The sequence below is a fragment of the Mastigoproctus giganteus genome, chromosome 6 (genome assembly GCF_048544385.1).
Source record: "Mastigoproctus giganteus isolate SK-2022 chromosome 6, ASM4854438v1, whole genome shotgun sequence".
NCBI lineage: Eukaryota > Metazoa > Arthropoda > Arachnida > Uropygi > Thelyphonidae > Mastigoproctus > Mastigoproctus giganteus.
The window spans coordinates 100,981,728-101,008,345 of NC_143580.1; the positions used below are offsets into that span (position 1 = coordinate 100,981,728).

General features: G+C 37.6%; 1 protein-coding gene across 1 annotated transcript in view; it reads left to right on the top strand.

Annotated features, from left to right (window-relative positions):
* Window positions 1-26,618, top strand: part of LOC150084478 (uncharacterized) — an 804,913-nt gene that overhangs the window by 122,189 nt on the left and 656,106 nt on the right. The window contains exon 3 of the mRNA XM_090376257.1: window positions 646-1,095. Within this exon, the coding sequence (XP_090232383.1) occupies window positions 646-1,095 (450 nt within the window). The remainder of the gene's footprint in view (window positions 1-645; window positions 1,096-26,618) is intronic.

The following is a 26,618-nucleotide window of genomic DNA, read 5'->3' on the forward strand; positions in this document are numbered from 1 at the left end:
AAACACAATACGTGCAAGTGAGATATGGAGTAATGAGTTTCTGAGCATTTATTTATGTTTTTATATGATTGAATACTTCATGGAAGGGGAAACACATTTCACCATAATAATGTAAAAAACCCACAGAATTCCAGCTATTGTACAGTAGAAAATCAAGAAGATCGAGTTTACTACCCATTTATAATTACATGTAGATGCACTGACAGAAAAGCCCAATAAACTGGAAAGTGCAAATTGTTTTTATTGTTTTATGATTGTAACCTCCAAAATGTGCTTTAGAAAAATACCATGAAGGCGATAATGATTAGCGTGTCAATAGTGAGGATTCACAAAAAGGAATGGAAACATTGAAAATTACATCTAACATAATAGCAGGGTTTTCCCAGCACAAAAGCTCAAAAATACCATGTTATGCAAGATTTCCAGCAATTAAAAAACTGTGTTATATAAGTACCGTGTTGTGCGAGGATTGCTGCAATTTATCAATCATGTTAGAGCGAAACCATGTTGTAGAAGTGCCGTGTTATACGAGGGTTGCCTGTACTACTACCTTTTCATATTCAGTTCACAAACTTTTCAAACCTCCCTTGTATAATGATGAGACTAAACAAAGATATCTAAAACATTTAAATTTATCTTAAATAGATGCTGTTCCTCCAGTTTCCTGTGACACCACCCTTGTTACTATTGAGACTGTAAAGTCTGTATCCCAAAATAGTGACACTATAAAATTAAGCGGAGCTTCAACAACAACTGAGAATTTGGATAGTTGCAATGATGATGCTTCTAGTAATTTGTTACCGACAGAGGAACACACTGCTTCTGTAGCTACTGGTGATTTGAATTCAGCTGATCAGAATCTTGAGGAAATAGACCTTACTTCTTTACTAAATGAAGTTGAGTATAATCATCAAGAGCCATTATCCGACAGAGAGGAAGTGGAAGATTCATCTGGACAGTTACATCATAATACAGCTCAGATGTGTATTGTATATCAAGAAAATGAAGAGCTAGATAATTTTCCTCGGCATAACAATTATATACAAAAAGAGTCCCTCGAATTTCAAATACCCAGCCAGCCAGTTAAAAATGATGGTAAGAAGTTTCATTAATATGTTTTGAAAATTAAAATAACGATTCTGAATGAACTGTTTTTTTATCATAGACTGTTTATAAAAACTACTCTGGGCTTTAAAAAAAAAAAAATGGTTTACAGTAGAATGTTAGCATTAGCATTAGTAGAGGCATTTGATGCAAGAAAGCAAGCTTATGCAGCATCAGCCAAAAAAAAAAAAAAAAAAAACCCACTTCCACTTCACCCCTCAGTTCGTTCAAAATACCTGTCCAGCTGAGCCTTAAACTTATTTAGGCTATCAACCTCCACCACAAGGGATGGAAGTCTGTTCCACCAACCAACCACCCGCTGGCTAAAGGCAAATTTCCGCACGTCTATCCTACATCTGTCTTTCCTAAATTTGAATTTATGCCCTCTCAGGTGATTTTTCTGAGCTAGAGGAAGAATCCCATCAGCATTGAGCATGCTTAAACCATTCAAGGCTTTATACACCTCTATCAGATCACCTCGCTGGTGCCTAGTCTCCAGACACTGTAATTTGCAAAACTTAAGCCTTTCTTCGTAAGTGCAACCCTTCGTTCCGTTCACTAACCTTGTTGCCCTTCTCTGTACTCGTTCCAGCAGTTCTACATCCTTCTTGAAATGAGGCCTCCAGACCTGTATACAGTACTCTAGGTGTGGCCTGACCATTGCCTTATACAATGGAATAATCACCTCCTTATCCCTGCTGGAAAAATTCCTGTATATCATTGACAATACTCCATGAGCTACTCTTGCAGCCCGTCTGCACTGCTCAGAGAACTTCATATCTGCCTGCACAACCACCCCCAAGTCCCTTTCATTCTCTACCACTGTCAGTGTAGTACCACAGAGTTGATACGTTGCTCTGGGGTTGCTGTTTCCCATGTGTAGTACTTTACATTTGTCAATGTTAAACTTCATTTGCCACCTCTCAGCCCATCTGCTCAACCTTTTCAGATCCTGTTGCAGCAGCATAGTGTCAGTAGTGTCCTTGACAACCCTGCCAACCTTTGTATCGTCTACAAACTTGGACATTAAGCTTGATATACCATCATCAATATCATTTATAAATACAGAAAACAATAATGGACCCAACACTGAGCCCTGAGGGACTCCACTAATAACATTAGTCCACAATGAGCAGTGTCCATTGATTACCACTCTCTATCTTCTCCCCCTCAACCACCCCTTTATCCACAGCAGCACTTTGCCTCCAATGTCACACTGCTCCAATTTGTGTAGCAGTCTTCCATGTGCAACAGTATCAAAAGCCTTTCTAAGATCCAAGTATATAATATCAAAGTTATTCCCTGCATCCAGTTCTTTTGTGACTGCATCATAGTATCCAATCAAGTTGGTCAGGCAAGACTTCCGCTTAACAAAACCATGCTGTGTCTGAGCTATAACTGAAGTCTTGTCTAAATGATCCTACAGTGCTTCTTTAACCAGTGCCTCCATTAATTTTCCTGGAACAGAAGTTAAGCTCACAGGTCTATAATTACTTGTGTCAGCCTTTGATCCTCCTTTGTGAATTGGGGTCACATTTGCACATTTCCAGTCTATGGGTACCTCCCCTGAGTCCAAGGAAGCTCTCATAATTATGGCTAAGGGTTTGCTTACTTCCTTTGCTGCCTCCTTTAATATAACTGGATAGATCCCATCCACCCCGGGTGCCTTTCTTGTGTTTATCTTCAACAGTTTCTCCTCCACTTTACTCCCAGTTATTTCAAGATTCTGTAGCTTACTGCTAGAGTTGAATACACCTCTGGCATTCTCCTTGCTGAATAACTCCTCATGTGTGAATGTCGATGCAAAATATTCATTTAGTTTGTTAGCTACCTGAGCAGGATCATCAACAGTTGACCCATCAATATCAAGTGGACCAATCTGATTCATCCCCTTCCTTCTAGAGTTTACATAAGTAAAGAACTCTTTGCTGTTTTTCTTTGCATCCCTTGCCAAGGATTTCTCGTAATCTGCCTTCGCCTGCCTAACCTCCTTTGTAACTTGGTTGCATATCAACTTGTATCTATCATAGGCTTCTGTGTCATGTGTTAATTTGTAAGTATCCCATGCATTTTTCTTCTCTGCCATATGCCTCATTAGTTCATCTGACATCCATTTTGGCCTAAACCTTGAACAATATTTCTTAGTTGGTATGTAAAGCCTAGTAGCTTCCAAGATAAGTTCTTTGAATGCTTCCCATTTTGAATTTGCTGTTGGTAACATCATCAGTTGGTCCCAATGTATAGAATTTAAATACTGTCTCAGTCCATCGTAGTCTCCTTTACGGAAGCAATAACCCTTCCCTTTACCCCTAATGGTAGTTACCTCTTTGAGTAAATCCCACTTCAGCACACTGTGATCACTGCCACCTAGTGGTTCATTTATCTGCAGATTCTTAATGCATGAAGCATCACTGCTAATAATCAAATCAAGAGTATTACTCCCTCTAGTTGCCTCCCGAACATGCTGATGTAGAAAACAATCATCCAATAAATCCACAAAAGCCCTGTTAGGGCGTGAGTAACCAGCCCCCAAATTCCAGTCAATATCTGGGAAATTAAAATCTCCCATTATAAGACTCTCTGATTTACTGGCCCACTCTATTTCCCTGTACAGTTCCTTATTATACTCATCAGAGTCATTAGGCCTATAGCACACTCCTACTCTCAATTTTGATCTCCCAATGCTTATGTCACACCAAACTGACTCAACACTGCACTGTCCAGCAATGTCGACTGGCTTCACTTCCTTGGTTTTTATGTGTTTCTTAACTAATAGCATAACCCCTCCCCCCTTCCTATCCTGTCTATCCTTTCTGTAGACGTTTTACTCCCCAAATTGCAGTTCTGCATCCCTTATATCTGTGTGACACCACGTCTCTGATATCCCAACAATATCTGCCTTTGATGTTTTGAGCAATACCTCAAATTCATCAAATTTATTTACTAAACTCCTAGCATTGGTGTACACTCAAGTATACCTGCACCTGTTTCTATTCTTAGCTACCCTAACACAACCCATGTGTTTACTTGTACCGCAATGGCTCCCAGCAGTCTCTGAAATACCATGCATCTTGTTTTTCAGGCTTCTGCTCATTCTAATAGAAGCAGTGCAAGAATCTCTTTCACCTCTGCCAGTGGCTACTGTCAATCTGTTGGTATTTGTCTCCCCCCAAGCTAGCAGTTTTCCGACCCACCTAACACTGCCTCGATAGCATCAGCAAATATTCTTGCACCCTTTCTATTTAAGTGTATCCCATCCCTGTAGAAGCAATCTCTCCTGTTAACAAGTACAGTCCAGGCTGAAAAAAAATTGTACCCCTTGAGCCTTGCACAATCTTTCCAGGGCCGAATTGATCGACAAGGCTCTCATCATATACTCCCTCCTATCGTGTCTGGGCAGAATTGCAGACAATTTCAAATTCAACCCTAATTCTCGGCTTTTGTTCAGCAGTGACCTGTACTTGTTAAGTAATTCTGCCGGTCTCCCACTCTTAATATTATTAGTGCCAACGTGTACAACTATATCACCTTTTGTGCCCTTAAAAGATGATATTCGATCTACAACGTCATCAACCTTTGCCCCTGGCAGACATACCCTGGTCCTGTTCCACCTATCTTTTTTACAAAGCATGTTCCCCGTTTCCCTGACAATAGAGTCACCAACAACTACTAGTTCCTTCGGGACCAGCGCATTCTGCCTTGGGGGTTGCCTCTGTGTCACGCGATGTCCAAGTGCAAGCTCTGGCGTTGATGTGGGCAGCTGAGAGCTTGATGGGCCCCTCAATTTAGTTTCTTCGAGGGCATCCACCCTGTCCTTCAAGCTCTCATATAGGCCCACAAGAACGCCGAGTTGTTGCCTGATATCGATAAACTCCTTGCATCGCGCACACACAAAGACATCCCCCATGGCAGTATCATGTCCCGTACCCGATTGCTCTGCAAACATCAAGCAAACAGTGCATTTTATAAGGCTGTGAGTCAGAGGAGAACTGCCCTTCTCAGTTCTGCTCTGAGCCACAGCACTTCCATTATCTTGAGCCCTTTGCTTTGCTGCTCTGGTCTGAGTCATGATTCTATTAGTTTATTAATTAATTATAATTAATTATGTTATGTTATTAATTATGTTAAATATAATTAATTATATTACATTTGTAATCTAAGTCGTTATATGTATTTATTTAAACGTACAATTTAACTGCTAACGAAGTTCAACTAACGCTATCTAGTACGGTATATAACTATCGTATCACAATGGCGGGAAATTTACGAACGGTAGCGGAGTTGAAACATGTGGAAACCCTTACCGATACTTTTATGCAATTACAAGGCCGAGTAAAGAATAAATACACCAAATTAATCAGAAAATCACAAAATAATGTTATACTACTAAATTTAAATCAAAAGTTTTAGAAAAACAATAATTTCAAATCAATAAATAAGAAAAATCCACTTAGCGGCTTTGAACACGACCGTCTCTAGTGGCCTCGTCCACCAGGAATGCCACAGAAACACCTGTGAAACAATATTGTGAATTAGTGGAGACTCAATGCCTTGCTGTGTGATTGCCTTTACCGTGCGAAAGGTGCACCTACCCCTTAATAGGTAGGTATTCCATGATTTCTGTCCCTCAGTATATACTATAAGAGATGGAACTTCCCATGCAGCAGCAACAGCATAGCATTGGAACTGAACACCATCCAAGAAGAGAGAATAAAAGAATTAGGTGTGAACTGATCTCCAGGGCTGCCAACCCACTTGGAAGAACCACCCATAATCATGTGCCAACAGTGTAGGAGCACCCCCAAACAGCTCAACAAATGGTTCATACCCAACTTATACAATACTTTTCTAGTAACTGGACACAAAAGACTCAATGTGAAACTTCATGCTGGCACAAACCCCTGAATGTACATGTGAAATGTCGGAGATGGTCCACCATATTTTACTTGTCAGATTTACCAAGATGTGCAAATGCCTCTTCAAACTCTCACAGAGGCATATCCACTGGAAGAGTCACCTCTACATATACAAACAAAGGAAATTCTGCAGCGTTCAATGAATTCACAGAAGTGTATTCAAGTGGCGACGACATCTAATAGCTCACTTGAACTAGGATCTTACCCCACATAAGCCTGTAGGAAAATTCTCGACAGGGTCACCAAAAAGAAACAGAAATGGTATGAACAATTTGGATAAACTATAGCAAGATAATGAAAAAATTTCAGGGCAAATAAATTTTTAGTGATACAAACCTAGACTCTGTAATGGATGTATGCTTGAGAGGATTCGTTTTGTACTTTCATACACAAATCAATAGAAATCTATATCATATGGTGAATACTATTACTAATAAAATATCAGCCATTGTGGCAATAAATAAGAACATTGGAGATGTATGCAAGTGTTACTTTGACCCATAGCATTGATAAACATGTGCTTGTATAAGCTCTATAACCTTCCAACTGGTAGTTTCATTGAACCCTTAAAGTATCCTCAATGATAATGGCAAACACTCTTGCACTGCCTTTATTAAAATGTATTGCATGTCTACAAAATAGATTTCTTCTGCCTACACAAGTGCACAACAGATGAAATTCCAACAAGGAAATAATGATGTGATGCCATAGTCAGGAAACAGAATTTTTATTTCTGTTAATATTGGCAAGAAGGCATTTCATTACACCAGAGTTCAACATTCAAAATGTTGCACTCTGCATAGAATCTAAAAGATTTCAGATTACACATCAATCACTGAAAAAGCAATGACAAATATTACAGATAAAAGTAATTCAGAAGTTAGAGGTATGAAAAATCATTGGCAAATTTAATTATTAAAAAAGCTATAATTCAAAATGATCAGTAGAAGAACAAATGGCATTCTGAGCTTAAAAATTATAAAACTGTACTAGATATTATTAAAAAAATATATATGGAGCGCAGTTAGGAAATACAGTCAGACCTCTATATAACGAAATCGATTGTTCGCTTTAAAAAATTCATTAAACTGAAATTTCATTATAAAGAAATATGACCTTTTCAACAATGAAAAAATGGCGTGTACTGTAATTCAACATTCAGAAATATAGTAAAAGGTGGAAAATAAATCAGAAATAAGTGGGAATGAATAAATTTTCTAACATTTTAAAACAATTTATTAATACATACATATTAAGAAATGAATACTTATGTGAGCACAATATATTGGTACATTTTTAAGAATTATTTCGTAAAATATTTGATTATTATTATTATTTTTTTTTTGTACACTGAATTTTACCGAACATCATTCATAAAAATGCATGCATTTGTTTAAACACTCAAATATATTTTCTGACACATTTTCTTCATATTGAAGGTTTCGACGCAAAGTTTCAAATGCTACCAACATTTCATGTTTGGAAGGTTTAATATTGCCCCCGTTGCCTTCGTTGCTCTCATTTTCATCCAACTCATTATCAATATTGTCACTAGTTCTTTGAATACTCTCCAACATGGAGTCATTGGAATATTCAGGTATTATGACATCATTATCAACTCCTAAAAATTCGTCGAGAACAATTTCTTTGCTGATCAAACCTTTCAGCAATCTTGGGAGTTCTTCCCAAGATTGCTGAATGTCTTGTAGTAATTCACCACTGTTAATTGATATTTTAGCAAAAAATTTGCTTCTTTGCGAAACAATTCTTAATCGTTGTTTCCATCATATCTTGACTCCCCACTTTCGCCAACACACACTTCACATCTATAATAGAATCTATAGGTTGGTTGGTTGGTTTCTATTCTCGGTATAATTTTAAAGTGATTATATTATTTTTTTTCACTCCAATCTACACTATTAAGCACTTCCACTTTTTCCACTACACTCAATGATTTCCTCTATCTACATGCAAGGTAAGTTTAATTGTGCAGCAGCTAAAACAAAACTGATATAAGGACCACTTGTACATACCATGTAAACAGAGACAGATGAAATTCAGTGAAATGTGGATGACTCATTTCTGCAAACAACAGATGAATTTCCAGGATAAAGGAAAAGCATTCTTTCCTAATTCACTAATAGGGTGCTTACAGTAGAAAACAGGTTAACCAGAGCCAACGTCCGCATTGGGAACATGCCTTAATCTTGCCAATGGCTACGGACTCACAGACAGCAGTTGACCAGTGTGACTTCTCGGTACAGTAGAGGTGGTTGTACATTTACAGGCATCGTTAAATTATGGAAAGTTTTAGCCCTTAATTTGTGCTCTTAAGAATTAATAGCTTTTAAGAGCTTACGGGATTAATTCACAATCCTTTTACTCTTAATTCATGCTTTCTACGTCAGCTCTCTAAAGCATCATCTCATATAACCTAAAGGCCAGAAGTATGAACAATTCTTACACAGGACTTGCGAAATCATTTTGTTATATGGAAATTATTTCAATCTAGACTAAGGAGAAATCAAAAAAATTTCCTAAATACAAAAATTCGCTATATGGAAGTTTGTTAAGAGGTCCAACTGCCTACTTTAACAGTACCAGTTGGTCCATGCCAAAGGGCTGAACTGGTCATTATCTGAAATTTAATTACAGAGAAAGGAGGGGGAAGACAAAAGTTATACAGAAAACTGGGTACAAATATGGGTAAAACTGGGTAAAATAGGCTAATAAGAAGAAGAAGAATTACACCTGTCCTATTAATAATGAACCAACACACAATTTTTGGCAATAGAAGTATACATAAGAAGGTAATTACTGATAAAAGTCTATCTGAACCTATGCTGATGTTATGCAGTTTTCAACTTATAAATAAAATAGGCTGAATAAATATTAGTCTTCTTTTTATGTTAATGGGGCTCCAGATTTTAGGTATTAACTAACTGTAAAATTATACTTTTAAATATATATTATACTTGAATATATTGCATAATAGAGAGATACTTCACAAACTATTAAAATATATAAGAGAAGCATTTTTTGAGCAATCTAATGTACTATGTATTTATCAATTCAATTTTCATTCAAAACATATGCAACTCAGATCACTGACTTGTAATACACACACAGAAAGCAAGTTGCCTGTATTGTAGAATCTCGGCATAGCCAATCATGAATGTTGTAGGTTTATGTTTTTTGCATTGGATATTTAAGAAGTTGTAGTTGTTTTGAAGAGCAGGTGTCTCAAACACAGAGAGAGAGCACTCTATAATGGACTGAGCCTAAGAACTTCTGTCAGCCTCACCAAAAAATCTTCATGCTGAAAGCTAACAAGAACTAAAGGCCTGTAATCAGCCACCACTGTCTGCTAGCAATTCAAAGACCTCTGCCACAAGTTTTCCTATGGTAGATAACAAGGCTAAATAACAAATAAATTGCTATTCACAAGAAAATTATAAACTAATGACCAGGATCAACCAAGAGTAACACAGGAGACCTTTCAGTTCGTGTTTTTTTTTCAGTTAAAGGTTATGTTGAACAATTTACAGGGTTTTTTTTTTGGACAGTTCTTTTTTACATGTATTAGGAACTTTATTTTTCTCTTCGAAAATGTGAAATTATTAAATTTTAAGTACAGGTTCATAAAGAAAGGGAACAACAGTTTCTAACACCTATTAGCATTTTTTTTTTTTTTAAATCAAGCTAGCAGCTTTGTTACAGTGTAACATAAGATGAAAGTGAGATCAGGTTGCAGAATATGTCTAGAAAAATCAACAATTTTTCCAGTCAGTAGAGGAGTTTAAACAGTGCAGATATGTGATAGACAATAAGACTATCTCAGATCTACACTGAAAAAGTCTACAAGAATGATGGAAAATATTGGACATGTACAGAATGCAATTATTTGTAGCCCAAGGAAATGTGAAAATTCTTGCAATAGCTGGATGTAAAACAAACATCCACTTTAAAAACTGTACAACAAGAGGTAAAACTATTTTTTCACAAAATGCAACAATCCTTGAATGACAATGACACAAAAGGCAATCTACATTTTCTGATTCATTTACTCAATATTTGTGAAAAAAATCAAAGCCATTAGCACATATGGTTCACAGACGAAGGATGCTTCTACCTTAGTGGCTAGGCAATAGAGTATAAATCTGCAGAGGTGAGAACCAAAATGCAATCCTGGAGATGGTTAATCATTCTGGAAATGCATGGTGTGTTGAGCAATTTCATAATCTAGATTTGTTATTCTTTGTGAATGACTCAACACTTCAGAAAATAACTTCCTATTTGGAATTGCATACCAAACTTATACCTGATTGGGACATTTTTCTGAAGGATAACAACTGACACTTTATATCAGCCATTCTCAACTATAGTGCTCGCTCAGATTCATAAATTCTGCAAAAAGGTTTTGAAATATTGACTAAACACAAAGTTCATTGTTTACCATACATAATATGTATAAATAAAATAGGCTAAATAAATGGGTCATCAGAAATTAATTAACTGCAAAAATTATACTTTTAAAACTCAACTTGAATATACTGCATAATATAGAGCTCTGAACTTATACTTTTGTTGATGGATGATAACATATGGCTGACTACTACAATGGAAAAACAGATCACCTGAATGATAGTGAAAATCGTGGTCAATGATCATTGTAGTTTCACAAATGTATATTACATCCTGCAGTACAGCAATAACAATGAACACTTCTGGCTATTCAAATCATATAATTCCCCATGTCTATAAAGGAAATAGCACAATCATTATTATAAACAATTTTTAGTTCACCAGATCTTACAAAATCACTCTCTCCCCCGCTACAATGCACACCTATAGATATCTGTCAATTTCATGAAAAAATGCTGAGATTCATTCACTGAATAAGAAATTATATTTTGCCATATGAAAGAGCTCTAAGCATTTCCCTGTATGGATGGTTTCAACAGAGCAAGAGCATGTGCATGCGTTCCCTATACTCCCTATTCACTGGACCTTGTTCGGTTTGACTTCCCCTTACTTCCTCTAAATGCTACGTGAAATACCACATTAAGCAAATTTGTAATGCAAGTTGTCGTTGTTATTTGGTTTTGTAAAGTGTTAAAAAATGCTATCATTTTTTATCCCTTTCGCCTGCTTTTAAGAAGCATTTGTTCCTTATAGTGCCTTATACTTTTTCCATGGCCTGTACAACTAAGTAGCGTTTTCCTGTCGGAATGAACTCTGCTTTACTTTCGATTTGGCATGTGCATTCAGTCGCCACCCCAGGGGATGCGACCGGTGAAACAATATACCACGTATAGTGCCTAGTCAATTAGTGACGTCACTCCCCCTCCCGATAGCAGGCAGCGAACACGTATTTGCCTCAAGAATGACGAAGGGAGAATGCGACTTTTGACAGAGAGAGGTGAGAAATCGGAACATGAGACAATTTCTTACGCAATCGAATCTGATAAACACATTGGCTGTCATTTCAAAATTCCGTTCGTAAAAATGTATTGATTTATGTTCAATGACCGCGATTGCAAAACAAAAGAAATTGCCCTACACAAATATGAGATTTCCTTTATCCATATAACATATCATTTTTAGTAGTGTCAAATCCCAAAAGTTGACAGTCCCCAAGTGTAATTCTTTTCCCCACATTATTGACCAGTGAGATCAGAACAGGTCATGGGAAATTCAGATGGGGGGACGTAGAGGTATTTATATGAAAAGGGGATAGAAAACGGGAGCCTTTTGCCAGTCTTGAGGTAGATTTCAGAGGATTCGATGTTGGAAGAGTCAGAGTGAGATCCGAGAAACTTAGAGAGCAGTTGAAGATATCCAAGAGGTTTTCCAGTATTTGTAGAGTTTTTCTAAAGCCGAAAGTAGTGAAGAGAGAGGTGAAGATCAGCAGATAAAGAAAATCGAGGAAGACAACCCAAAGTCTTACTTATGGATCAAAGGGTAGAATCAAGAAGTACCGAGGACGAAAGACCTTTTGTCGGTAAGTTGATTAGCCTTTTCTAAAACAACACAAACCCAACCATTCGAAGTTAATCATACTTTCCCCCTGCTTTTAAATTAATCCACACCCACTGACCTCTCTTCTCATAAAAACCATTCTGACAATTGTATATCTACTTGTCATAATTAGAATTCAACAGTTAACGTGACATGGCAAATGACTTTCTCTCACGAGAAGCCATTGTGAATTCTCGTGAGAGAAATAGTTGAAGAGCCACATGAAGAACACTCCTAAATTGTAATACTATTAGCAGCAAGATTACACTTGCTATTCAGTTAATTTACAAGCAACCAGTTAATGCAAATTAATGCAAAGCTTTGACCAATTCTATTGTACTCATTTGTATAACTTATATGTTTAATAAATCTTGTTTTGTTGATCATTTTGCCTTGTGACAATTCTCTGGTACACATAATTCACTGAATAGATTATGAACTATAGTTAAGCGGGCTCAAAGGTCGAATTAAGAAGAACCTTTGGGTTTAATCACAACCCAATCCTGATGCTGCAAGCTTACTTTTATTTAAATGAGTGGGTCTTGAGGGTGCAAGATTTTTTTTAGTGGTTATATTCACAGTCAACATTTGTTGCATGTTTTACCAGAAGTTTTTCTTTTATGTACATGTTGGTTCAAGTGAAGTCGACGAAATGAACTGTGAAGTCGACGTATTTTGAACTCCTGGGAACAGATAAGTTTTTTTGAAAAATTTTGCTGTTTGATTGATGTAATTGCCATATTAAATCACATTCAATAAATAGCTTTATAGTTCTTTTGCATTCATGTTCATTAGTATATTCTTAAATTTAGCTAGAGATTTTGTAAGTCATAACTTGATATACATAGAACCTTTGTATCGGTGATTTGGAGTGAATATTGTATCTCATAACTTTCACTATAGTGTTTAGGTAGGTGAATTCTAGTATTTTAATTGTGGTAATTAGTTCTCTGGAAAGTATGAATCACACAGGTTAGCTTATTATAATTAAATTATAACTTAACATTCTGATCAGCTGAATTCATAATGTTATAGCATAAACTCGATATCGTAATATATATTTAATAAAGTAAATTCAAATAGCTTAAACTCGATAACGAAATACATATGGAATAAACTCAATAACGTATTACATATAATTCATTATTCGTTGAAAATTCGATTGTAAATTTGTTATCATGATATGATAGTATAAACCAGAGCTATGATGCTCGATACGTTCTACGTTGATTTCGATATTTGTAAAGGAAAATCGTTTCTTTTATAGTTTACATTAAACTTGTTTTAATTAATTTTTATTTATTTTTTATTTGTGTTCAATTGATTTTTTCATTGTTTTCAATTTATTTTTTTACTGTAATCATTTTGCATTAATGTTTTATTTTTTTTAATTTTTGGAGAGTATCATTTAGAAGTATTCTATTTATACTTCTAAATGATACTCTCCTGATCATACTGAGGTAAACCTCTCTTATTCTTTTAAAATTTTAGAATGTATTGAGCATCATAGCTCTGTTTTATACTATCAAATTCATATTTTAAACTCTTGTTGACTATATCATTCACTTCCTTCCTTCCTCTTCAGGCAATAACCTATCGATACACACAATTATTGGGTATTTTTTGAACAGCTTGGTACAAAATTACATTAGATTAACATTGAGATGCTCGGCTCAGAGTTGCAGTATTTCTTTCCTAAAATATTGCCTTCAAAACAGCATTGTTCTGAAGTTTGCCAGGGTAAATTTAAATCATAAAATTTCCGGCATAAAGCAACTAGCACTTGGTACATCGTGTAATATAGTTAAACTTGCCTTAAAATCTTGATATTGTAATAAACAAAAATAACTTTCCCAGGTTAGGAAACTTCTTGACAAATTAAAAAATTATCTACACCCAAATGATTCGTCTGTATTGAAGACCTCCATAGATTTGCGACATGATTCACAGACCATAGAAATAAAAACCAGACACATTAACAAATTGAATACATTATCAGGGGTATCAGGACAGGTTCATACAAGTTCAAACACATTGTAGCGAACTTTTGACCAAGCACATACGACACATGCATAACTCTCTCCCCCCCCCCACACACACATGCATATAATGTGCAAACACACAATCAGAATGCTTCACCTAGTTCTCGAACACCCCCTCGCCCAATGTGGGCGAGGGGGTGTTCGAGAACTGGCACGAATTTGTAACGTATCAACGTGTTACAAATCTTTCCTTGTATATGCTATCGCAGGACCAGATTTCACTTTTATCTAAAGAATTAAATTATAATTTACCACCTCGCAAGCTACCTAAAAAAAAAAAAAAAATGCGTAATAGATTTTTTTGAATTTGGACTTCATCATGCTCCACAAAAAAGATTTATTTATTCAACAAGTTAACCAAGTGGTGAATAACATAAAAGAAACGTGACTTCTTAAGTTGAATAGACATGAAAGTTCAGCTTTAAATAAACTTCGGGAAAATAAAGACATTATTATTCAAAGAGCAGATAAAGGGGATACAGTTGTAATACTCGATAAAACTGTATATATAAAAAAGTTAGATTCAATTATATCAGATACCTGCACTTATCTTGAAGTAGACCTGGCACGTTTTATCAATTTGGTCACTCAGTACGATAAAACGTTAACCATGCATCAAAAAAATTAGTACATTGTCTCAGTTAGGGGAATTTGGGCCGAACATACAATATTCCTTCACTTTTTTGGTCAGGTAAAATTGTGTTCAATTGATTTTTTTAATTGTTTTCAATTAATTTTTTAATTGAAAAAAATTTATTTTCAATTTATTTTTTTACTGTAATCATTTTGCATCAATGTTTTATTTGTTTTAATTTCTGGAGAGTATCATATGGAAGTGTTCTACATATCATATTTACAGATATCGTAATATTAGGGAGTGTATGATAAGAACCTTGTCAATCAATTCGGCTCTGGAGAGAAATTTAATAAAGTAAACTTGATAGCATAATATATATTACTTTAGTATCGTATTCTCAATTAAATTGAATTTGAATGGAAATCATGCATCTAACCAAATCAGCAAAGTAAAGGGCTCAATGTCGCTGGGTGCTGTGGATTGGAGAAGTAATGGGTGGGGGGTGCTGGCAGTTTTCCTCTGAATCATGGCCTTTTGAAATGTACTACTTATTTAATATTTGCAGATTAATCTGGAAAAGGATGTGATACTGTCAAGGGGGATAAAATGTCTTTGTGTGTGTCCAATATAGAGAGTCTGAGGATATTAGTCATCAATTCAATGTTCACATGGGCATTTATGAGAACATGAAGAATAGGGTGGATGTCCTCGAAGGAATTAAATTGGAGGCCCATCAAGCATTCAGTTGCCCGCCTCAGTGCCAGAGCTTGCGCATCAGGCAACACAGTGGCAACACCCAAGGCAGAGAATTTGTTGGTCCCACAGAGAGGTAGCAACTGGTGATGATTCTGTTGTTAGGGAAACAGGGAATATATTGTGGAAAAAGGATAGATAGAATAGGGCCCAGGTATGTTTGCACGAGGGGGGGGTCAAAAGTTGATTGACATTGTAGAGCAGATATCATGTTTTAAGGACACAAAAGGTGATCTTATTGTGACTTAATGTTTAAACTTGTTTTAAACATTAAGAATAGGAGATCTGAAGACTTACTTAACGATTTGAGAGTAGGAGATCTGAAGACTTACTTAACAAGTACAGGGTAATGATGAAAAAAGTTGCAAGTTAGGGTTAAATTTGAAAGGGTCTGAAATTCTGCCCTGATATGATGGGAGGGAGTATATATGAGAGCCTCGTCAATCAATTTGGCTCTGGAGGGATTGTGCAAAGCTTATGGGGTAGAATTTTTCTCAGCGTGGTCTGTTCTTGTTAACAGGAGAGACTGCTTCTACAGGGATGGGATACACTTAAATAGAAAGAGTGCAAGAATATTTGCTGATTCCATTCTGGCAGCGTTGAGTGGATCTGAAAACTGCTAGCATGGGGGGGTTATACAGACTAATAGATTTACAATAGCTGCAGGCAGAGGTGAAAGCGATTCTTGCACTACTTCTGTTGGAGGCACCTCCATAGCCAGGTGGGCAGGAGCAGCAGTGCGTAGCACACGCTTCTTGATTAGACCGGGGTTCGAGCCCATGACAACCAAATACGGAGGATGCGGAAAGGTCAGGGAATGACCACTGCCATATCCCCCGGAGCAATATGGCCTTAGTTGCTGATGCTCCTAAAAACCAAATAACAAACAAACTTCTGTTGGAATGAGCAACAGCTTGGAAAGCAAGGTACCAGGGATTTCAAAGCCTGCTGTGGGTCATCTTAGAACAGGGAAATACATGGGCTGTTTTAAGCTAACTAAGAGTAAGAACAGGTGCACATATACAGGGTTGTTAAAATTAAAGTATCCCTATGTAGGGGGCTCCGGATAGAGTTCTATGGCTCGTACTGAAGAGAAATTTGGAAACAGGTACCATAAAGAATGCGCTCGACATTTATTGGGGGAAAAAATTATGATTATGTAAATAACTTACGTTATTTGCATAATCATAAGTTATTGCCACAGTGCCAATATTCAGCTCTACTATACTGTATAAAAGCAAACCAGTCTCTTCAAAATCATACAGTAGATGTTTGCCTGCACTGCAGCAGCAATGCCAACAACGTTTCAGGAAAAGTCACTATTAGTGAAGCTGTCAGAACAGCAACAATGCAGCTGAGGCTATAAGAGAAGAATTCCAGTGTCAAAAGTGCATAAGGCGTGGATGTATGACTGTTTGTGCTGTCCGTGAAATGATTGTAAAATTTGAAGAGACAGGACCTCTTGGTGTTTAACCAGGTAGAGGTCGAAAATGACTGGATTCCTCTCGTGTTGAAGATGTGGCTATGGCTGTCGTGGATTTATCAAGTCAATCTCCATGTGGTAGTGCAAGTGTGCCAGCTGTTCCTTGCAAAGTGGACATGCCATATTCCACTGTAAGACTAATAATGCGTCAGGTGTTTTCGGTACTATCCTTACAAGATGCACATGCTACAGCAGCTAAGGCATGATAAAGCACATATTCGTTTCACATATGCACTTCAGTTTTTGATGCATGACAGTGGTTTTCTTGGTCATGGAACATCTTTTGGAGTGAAGAAGCCCACTTCTGCTTAAATGGACAAGTGAATACGCAGAGCTGTCCCATTTGGGCGACAGTTATCCAAGCGGTCCCGTTGCATGCTCCAGAAGTGACAGTGTGGTGTGGATTTATGGCCACATTCGTGATTGGGTCATTTTTTTTTAACAGGTAACACCGACTGTATCCCAGTTCCATCACTGGACAGCAATATTATGAAATGTTGGAAAATTTCGCAATACCAGAGCTGCAACACAATGCGGGAGCCTTCAAGATACCATATTCATGCAAGATGGTGCACCACCCCACATCTACCACTGTGTCCAAAGATTGCTAAAGCAACACTTTACAGATGAATGGGTCATCAGCCATTTTTCCAGACATCTTGGCCACCCCGATTACCGGACCTACCCCCATGCCACTTCTGGTTATTGGATTTTTTGAAGAATCAGGGGTATTGGGAAGGATGTCAAACTCTGGCAGATCTGAAGGACAGCATTAGACGTCATGTGCTGGCTATTCCAGTTGGCATGTTACGTTCTGCTGTAGAAAATGCTGTTCTTCAAATGGAAACTGTTGTTGACCAAAATGGAGGACACAATGAACAATTGTAGTGCTGTTCAAGTGATTTGTATTGCCACAGCACCATATAGCGACAGATTTTGTTACTAATTTTTTTTTTTTTTTTTTTATAAATGGCGAGCGCATTCTTTATTGTACCTGTTGTCCAAATTTCTCTTCAGTACGAGTCTTAGAACTCGCTCCAGAGCCCTTTACACGAGATACTTTAATTTTAACAACCCTGTACTTCCACCAATGCTATGGAATCTTTCTCAGATGACACTACACACAAGGTGATATAAATTTAGTTTAAATAATAATGGCTGAACAATAGTTGTATGGGAATTTTTTTTAAACCAGGGAGCATTTGATTGCTGGAAGAAGCTTCCACTTGGTTTTTTGGAAGTGATCATTTTGAATAAGTTTAAAGACAAGTGTCGGTAACATTTTATTTATTTATTTTTGGTTAGTGCTGTATGAGCTTTGCTTCTTTGCAGCACTAGGGTATTAGTATTGTCAATACTAATACTATAAATGCCTAGCATACTTGCTATTCATTCCAGATGTCAGGTAATCCATGACACTAGACAAAACCAGGGATAGTTATTTCCATCACCTGGTGAATTACCACCAGTTAATGGTGGTGGTGCATAATATGAGTCATGTCTTTTGTTGTTGTTGTTGTTGTTATGGATGTTTAATATCACATAAGCTGCTACAGCTATAATGTGCCTACATGTCTTGTAGTTTGATGAGCACCATGTATAATAACAAATATGAGAATAGGAGTAAGTTGTACACCTAATGACTCTGATGAGTACATTGAAGAGAGAAATAAAGTAGGCCAGTAAATTAGATTATATAATAATGACGGATTTTTGACTCAGGGGATGAGAGTATCCACGTTCTAGTCAAAGAAATTTTAGCTCCAAGAAATGATAAGTTTTTGAAGAATTTTGCCATTTTATTAACATAATTGTCATATTAAATCATACTCTATAAGTAACCTTATAATCCTCGTCACAAGATTGTTAATGGCAGACAGGGTTTGGTATTGGATCAATACTAGGATTTTGCCATGGATTTTTTTGATTTTAAGGTACATGCAAGTGATATATTCCAAGTAAGAGTTTTGCTTACTATTGTTTTCACTAATTTTTGTGCCTTTGAGAGTATTTTTGTGCAGCACGATCACTACAGCACTAGCAGTAGCAATCTCACTGTTACTATTGTTGACTTGATTGCACCTCAAGAACACAAGAGTTTTGAGTATATTACAAGTAAAACTAGCTACATTAGGCATATTTTGAATGGGGGATCGGATTATAATGATGGTTATAAGGTATTTTCAGAACTTGAGTTAGTTTTCTTTGCTTATAGCAGTTTTCCTGCCAAAACTGGGAAATCACAATATTTCAGTTTAAATAGCTGTACGTTGGAATTAGACACATTGAATTATTTCCCCCTAATATTAAGGAACAAATGAAAATGGGCAAAACGACTGGCAAGAACAAAATACTGAGGATAAAAGGCAAAAATCTGGAAATAATGATTTAGACATAGAGACAAACCCTGACTTAGAAATAAGAATATTAAGCAAAAGGACTCCCAAAAAATGGTGATGAAACTAATAATGAAGACTTAGATCAGTGGTTTTCAACCGGGGTGCTGCAACAACATTCCAGGGGTGCCATGTAATTTGGGTTTAAGTTACTTAAACTTATTATTTTTTTAATTTATATGTTTATTTCATTATTAAAAGGTGTACAGTATCTTTCTAATTTTTTGGTGATCTATAATTGATGTTTACTTAGTACCTCTATATAAAGAATAAAATTATATATTGTATATATATATAATTTGTATTATGAAATGTAATTTTTATAATTATATTATTGTATCATATAACATATATATATATTTTAATACAGTATTTTATATATATATATATATACACAGAGAGAGAATCAGATCTAACAGGCAGAAATTGAGTAGGGTGATGCAAAATAAAATAAATTATTTAGGGGTGCCGTTATTAAAATAAGGTTGAAAACCACTGACTTAGATGAATGTCCTCCAAGCCTCTTGAGTATAAAAAGGGCCAAAAAAGTGAGGAACCAAGCTAAGAACAAATAGGGTAAAGCGAAGGAAAACAATGAAAAGACTGATAATAAGACAGAAGAGGAAAAAAGGTTTCAAGCAATAAATGAATTGGCGGTTCCAATTAAGCAAATAAAAGAGTTGAAATTGTACTTAAGAGGACTTCCTCCATAATCAGACTAGCAGAATAACATCTGCAGATTATAAACTGTTTGACAGTCTTAGAGCAAAGAGTGATAGAACTTAACACAGAAAATAGAGTGCTGAGATCTAGGATAGACAATGTAACTGAGGAAAGGAATAACTACAAAGAAATGAACACGTTAAGTTATGCCCAGGTAGCAAGGGCAAGTAAAACAGAAAATATACAACCTAAACAATGTAACAAACCTAAGGAAATGCCCAGGACTAAGGAAACCAATATAGTGATATTAAAAGCAAAACCAGACAGTGACTACAAGACTAGTGAGGCAGTCAGAGAAGCTGTTGTGACTCAACTGAAACCCCGCCTAAAGGAGATCAGAGGTGAAAGTGATTCTTGCACTGCTTCTATTGGAATGAGCAGCAGCCTGGAAAATAAGATGCAGGATATTACAGAGACTGCTGGGAATTATGGGGGTACAAGTAAACACATGGGTTGTGTTAGAGTGGCTAAGAGGAAGAGCAGGTGCATGTATACTTGTGTGTACACCAATGCTAGGAGTTTAGTAAATAAATTTGATGAATTTGAGGTATTGCTCAAAACATCAAAGGCAGATATTGTTGGGATTTCAGAGACGTGGTGTCACACAGATATAAGGAATGCAGAACTGGAATTTGGGGAGTACAATGTCTACAGAAAGGTTAGACAGGATAGGAAGGGAGGAGGGGTTATGCTATTAGTTAAGAAACACATAAAATCCAAGGAAGTGAAGCCAGTCGACATCGCTGGACAGTGCAGTGTCGAGTCAGTTTGGTGTGACATAAGCATTGGGAGATCAAAATTGAGAGTAGGAGTGTGCTATAGGCCTAATGACTCTGATGAGTACAATAAGGAACTGTACAGAGAAATACAGTGGGCCAGTAAATCAGAGAGTCTTATAATGGGGGATTTTAATTTCCCAGATATTGACTGGAATTTGGGGGCTGGTCACTCACACACTAGCAAGGCTTTTGTGGATTTATTGGATGATTGTTTTCTACATCAGCATGTTCGGGAGGCAACTAGAGGGAGTAATACTCTTGATTTGATTATCAGTAGTGATTCTTCATGCATTAAGAATCTGCAGATAAATGAACCACTAGGTGGCAGTGATCACAGTGTTCTGAAGTTTGAGTTACTCAAAGAGGTAACTACCATTAGGGGTAAAGGGAAGGGGGTATTGCTTTCGTAAAGGCGACTACGATGGACTGAGACAGTATTTAAATTCTATACAGTGGGATCAACTGATGATGTTACCAACAGCAAATTCAAAATGGGAAGCATTCAAAGAACTTATCTTGCAAGCTACTAGGCTTTACATACCAACTAAGAAATTTTGTTCAAGGTTTAGGCCTAAATGGATGTCAGATGAACTAATGAGGCATATGGCAGAGAAGAAAAATGCATGGGATACATACAAATTAACACGTGACACAGAAGCCTATGATAGATACAAGTTGATTTGTAACCAAGTTACAAAGGAGGTTAGGCAGGCAAAGGCAGATTACGAGAGATCCTTGGCAAGGGATGCAAAGAAAAACAGCAAAGAGTTCTTTACTTATGTAAACTCTAGAAGGAAGGGAATGAATCAGATTGGTCCACTTGATGACCCTGCTCAGGTAGCTAACAAACTAAATGAATATTTTGCATCGACATTCACACATGAGGAGTTATTCAGTGAGGGGAATGCCAGAGGTGTATTCAACTCTAGCAGTAAGCTAGAGAATCTTGTAATAACTGAGAGTAAAGTGGAGGAGAAATTGTTGAAGATAAACACAAGAAAGGCACCTGGGGTGGATGGGATCTATCCAGTTATATTAAAGGAGGCAGCAAAGGAAGTAAGCAATCCCTTAGCCATAATTATGAGAGCTTCCTTGGACTCAGGGGAGGTACCCATGGACTGGAGATATGCAAATGTGACCCCAATTCACAAGGGAGGATCAAAGGCTGACACAAGTAATTATGGGCCTGTGAGTTTAACTTCTGTTCCCAGAAAATTAATGGAGGCACTGGTTAAAGAAGCACTGCAGGATCATCTAGACAAGACTTCAGTTATAGCTCGGACACAGCATGGTTTTGTTAAGGGGAAGTCTTGCCTGACCAATTTAATTGGATACTATGATGCAGTCACAAAAGAACTGGATGCAGGGAATAACTTTGATATTATATACTTGGATCTTAGAAAGGCTTTTGATACTGTTGCACATGGAAGACTGCTGCACAAATTGGAGCAGTGTGGCATTGGAGGCAAATTGCTGCTATGGATAAAGGGGTGGTTGAGGGGGAGAAGACAGAGAGTGGTAATCAATGGACACTGCTCATCGTGGACTAATGTTATTAGTGGAGTCCGTCAGGGTTCAGTATTGGGTCCTTTATTGTTCTCTGTATTTATAAATGATATTGATGATGGTATATCAAGCTTAATGTCCAAGTTTGCAGATGATACAAAGGTTGGCAGGGTTGTCAAGGACACTACTGACACTATGCTGCTGCAACAGGATCTGGAAAGGTTGAGCAGATGGGCTGAGAGGTGGCAAATGAAGTTTAACATTGACAAATGTAAAGTACTACACATGGGAAACAGCAACCCCAGAGCAACATATCAACTCTGTGGTACTACACTGACAGTGGTAGAGAATGAAAGGGACCTGGGGGTGGTTGTGCAGGCAGATATGAAGTTCTCTGAGCAGTGCAGACGGGCTGCAAGAGTAGCTCATGGAGTATTGTCAATGATATACAGGAATTTTTCCAGCAGGGATAAGGAGGTGATTATTCCCTTGTATAAGGCAATGGTCAGGCCACACCTAGAGTACTGTATACAGGTCTGGAGGCCTCATTTCGAGAAGGATGTAGAGCTGCTGGAACGAGTACAGAGAAGGGCAACAAGATTAGTGAATGGAACAAAGGGGTGCTCTTACGAAGAAAGGCTTAAAGTTTGCAAATTACAGTGTCTCGAGACTAGGTACCAGCGAGGTGATCTGATAGAGGTGTATAAAGCCTTGAATGGTTTAAGCATGCTCAATGCTGATGGGATTCTTCCTCTAGCTCAGAAAAATCACCTGAGAGGGCATAAATTCAAATTGAGGAAAGACAGATGTAGGATAGATGTGCGGAAATTTGCCTTTAGCCAGCGGGTGGTTGGTTGGTGGAACAGACTCCCATCCCTTGTGGTGGAGGTTGATAGCCTAAATAAGTTTAAGGCTCAGCTGGACAGGTATTTTGAACGAACAGAGGGGTGAAGTGGAAGTGGGTGTTTTTTTTTTTTTTTTTGGCTGATGCTGCATAAGCTTGCTTTCTTGCATCAAATGCCTCTACTAATGCTAATGTCAGAGATCTATCTCTCAACGATTGAGCAGATACATTTGACACCTTTTCGAACCCGTATCACATACTATGGGAGGTATTTAGACGATGTTCTAATCATTACTGATAGTAATACTATCCAAGACATTTTACATTCGTTTAATAATATTCATTCCAGACTCAAATTTACATTGGAAAGGGAGGATACGGATACAAAGTCATTAAACTTTCTAAATTTCACGCTTACCCGGGACTCGAGTAAAATACAATTTAGCATCTATCGAAAACCTACAAACACAGTTATGCTTCTACATTATAATAGCTATCACTCGTTCACCTACAAAAGATTGATTATCTTTAATCAATTTCTTAATGCCTATAAATATTCAACGACGGATTCTGCTTTGTACTCAGAAATACAAATATTAACTAGCAGATTCTTAAACAGGGGTTATTCCATTACCACAATAAACCGAATTAGGGTACAAGCTAAGGATAGGATACAGAATACTACACCTATCAACAATAGTAATATCAAAAAATACTTTATTTCTGTCCCATACGTTGAACAGTGGCACAAACAGCTTAACAGATTCTTTAAAGATACCGAATTTAAAATTGTAGCTAGGCCAATACGGAAGTTACACACTATACTGAACAATCGCTCGGTTCTTTCAGCGTTCGCAACACAAATTAATGATCTGGTATACAACATTTCTTGCGGTGATTGCGACTCGTCTTATCAAGGTTCGACCTGATTTTCTCTTAATATTCGTGTAAATCAACATGAAGCCTCAGTCCGTGCTTCTCGTTCAGCAGCGTCAAAATTAGCCTTTCATGCCATTAACGAAAAACATACTTTTTTATTTAACGAGGCCAAAGTACTTAACGTTCAACGTAATTATACGCGACTATTAATTGCAGAAACCGTTGAAATTAAATTACACAAGAATTCTGTTAATGTTCAGCGGCCATATTTGATCTCCAATGCGTGGACCTTTACGCGCATTCGTGAAGACAAATAATCTCTATTTAAGTATCAGGTTTAATCCGATTCGGTAATTTTCATTTCTGTGATCACGACATACAGTCGAAAAGCGTTGTCAGCTTCAAGGAAGGAAAATCGTTTTGAATATTTTCGTTAGATTCTTTTAATTGCGTTAATTTGATTTTTAATTGTTTTATATTGATTTGAATTGTGTTAAATTGATTATTTAATTATTTATAATTTACTCTAATGTACTGGTAAGTTGTCGGTTTTTTTTTGTTTTTTTTCCGTTTTAATTTCTGGAGGGTATCATACGGAAGTGTTCTACGCACTACATTGAGGTAAACTCCTCTTATTATGTTACTAATATTATTATCAACGTAGAACATATTGAGTAGTAAAGCTCGGATTCATACTATCCAAACAATAATACTGCGTCACTGGGAAACCAGGAAATAAATATAAATGGTTGGATTAAAATTGTTTAATGACTAATAGAACAAAATAACAAAAAATAAAAGTAATATACACACAAAAGCTTTCAGACGGATATCGTCCTTCCTCAGTTGTGATAGTTAATTGTTATTGCAAAATACAGAACTTCATGTGTGTGCCATTTTGGTCATGTATGATGAGAATGCTGTGATACAGGTGCTTGCAACAATTAACTGGTTGAAGTGGAGGCTTGCAGTTGTAATAGTAATACTCGGAAATGCTCCAGGCACGAATGTTTGTCAACTGAGAGGTTGATTGCTTCAGTTATGGGGTTGATGTGACAACCTCCATTCCTGTTGAAGAAACCACTACAACACGAGATGTGGAGCGATTTCAATAAAACACAGCAATGGTAGTTGCGAGATCGGTCGAGGATCTCAGTGTTGCGATGTGGATCGATGTTGTCCTGGGTTGACCAGAAGTGCTCAGCAATTCCTGAGTGATCCATGTCCACCAAATGGATGGCTTTCTCGTACTCAGAGACTCTATTACTGAATCTTCTGCCGGTTTCCTCAATGTAGCAGCCAATGCAATCATGGCAGGTAATACAGTACACCAATCCACTCTGTTGTATGGCGGGGGAGGGACTGGTCTTTTAACTCTCGAGATGCAGGATCGCAACTTGCTCTCATGAATCTGTAGGATCCTAGAGATTTGTTGCATCAGGTTCAGGTAATATGGGATAAATGCAGTCGTGGTGGGGTTATCACTGCATCGGGCCCTGCGGTTGGCAGCATAGTCATGGCCCTGCAGGTCGCACCTATCCAGGGTACTGGTAGGGTATCCACACTTTGTCAGATCTGCCTTAACCTTAGTAACCCCAGTGTGCCTATCATCTTCAGAACTCGAGTGTGTCCAGGCACGGGTTAGTAGGGCTTGCGCCATGCAAGAAGATGGTTGCCTGCATGTGCAGACCAATAGTCGTTAAACTGAACAGTCATCGGTTTGCGAAAGACTGAAGTCTTTAAATGCGAACCCTCGCATCGGACAAGGGTGTCTAAGAAAAGAAGGACATTGCCCGACTCCAGTTCGATGGTGAATTGAATGAATGGCGACAGAGAGTTGAGGTGGTGTAGCAGCCAGTCTCCTGACTCCTGAGGAATGACCACAAACGCATCATCCATGTACTGCCACCAAAAGGCTACTGGATCTGGCAAATCCACAAATGCATGACCTTCCAACTCCTCCATTGCAATGTTTGCCGTAACTGAACTAACCAGTGAATCCCTGGCTGTGCTGTGTATCTGCCGGTACATGGACTCGCCAAACATAATGGCACTACCAGTCAGGCGCAATCTAAGGGCCGTGTGAATGTTGTCGGATGTCAGAGAAGATCTGCTGCTTAGGGTCTGGTCATTGTCTAGAAGCTCCTTTGTACATGTGATGGCTAGTTGTACTGGGATTGAAGTAAAGGGAGACATTACATCAAATGAGGCCATCACTTGGTCATCTGAAATGGATAGTCTGCTTACTCGGTCCAAGAATTCCCCACTGTTTGAAATGGTATGGGCAGTCTTGCCTACCAAGGGTGAGAGCAGGCTGGGTACAAACTTGGCTTGTATGTCGGCAAACCACAACAGGAGACTATTGGTCGTAAGGGTACACCCTCATTGTGTACCTTTGGTATTCCATAGAACTGCAGAATTTGACACTTGGTGGCATGTAGGCGCCAACGTATGGACTCGATGATCATCCCCGTACGAAACCAGCTGTAGACAAGCTTGTTCACTTCAGACTCCCATCATTCTAAAACCTTGACAGGGAAGGCAAGAATGGTTTCGTAGATGGACACATGTTTTGCAGAAGTGACAGGGCCTTCA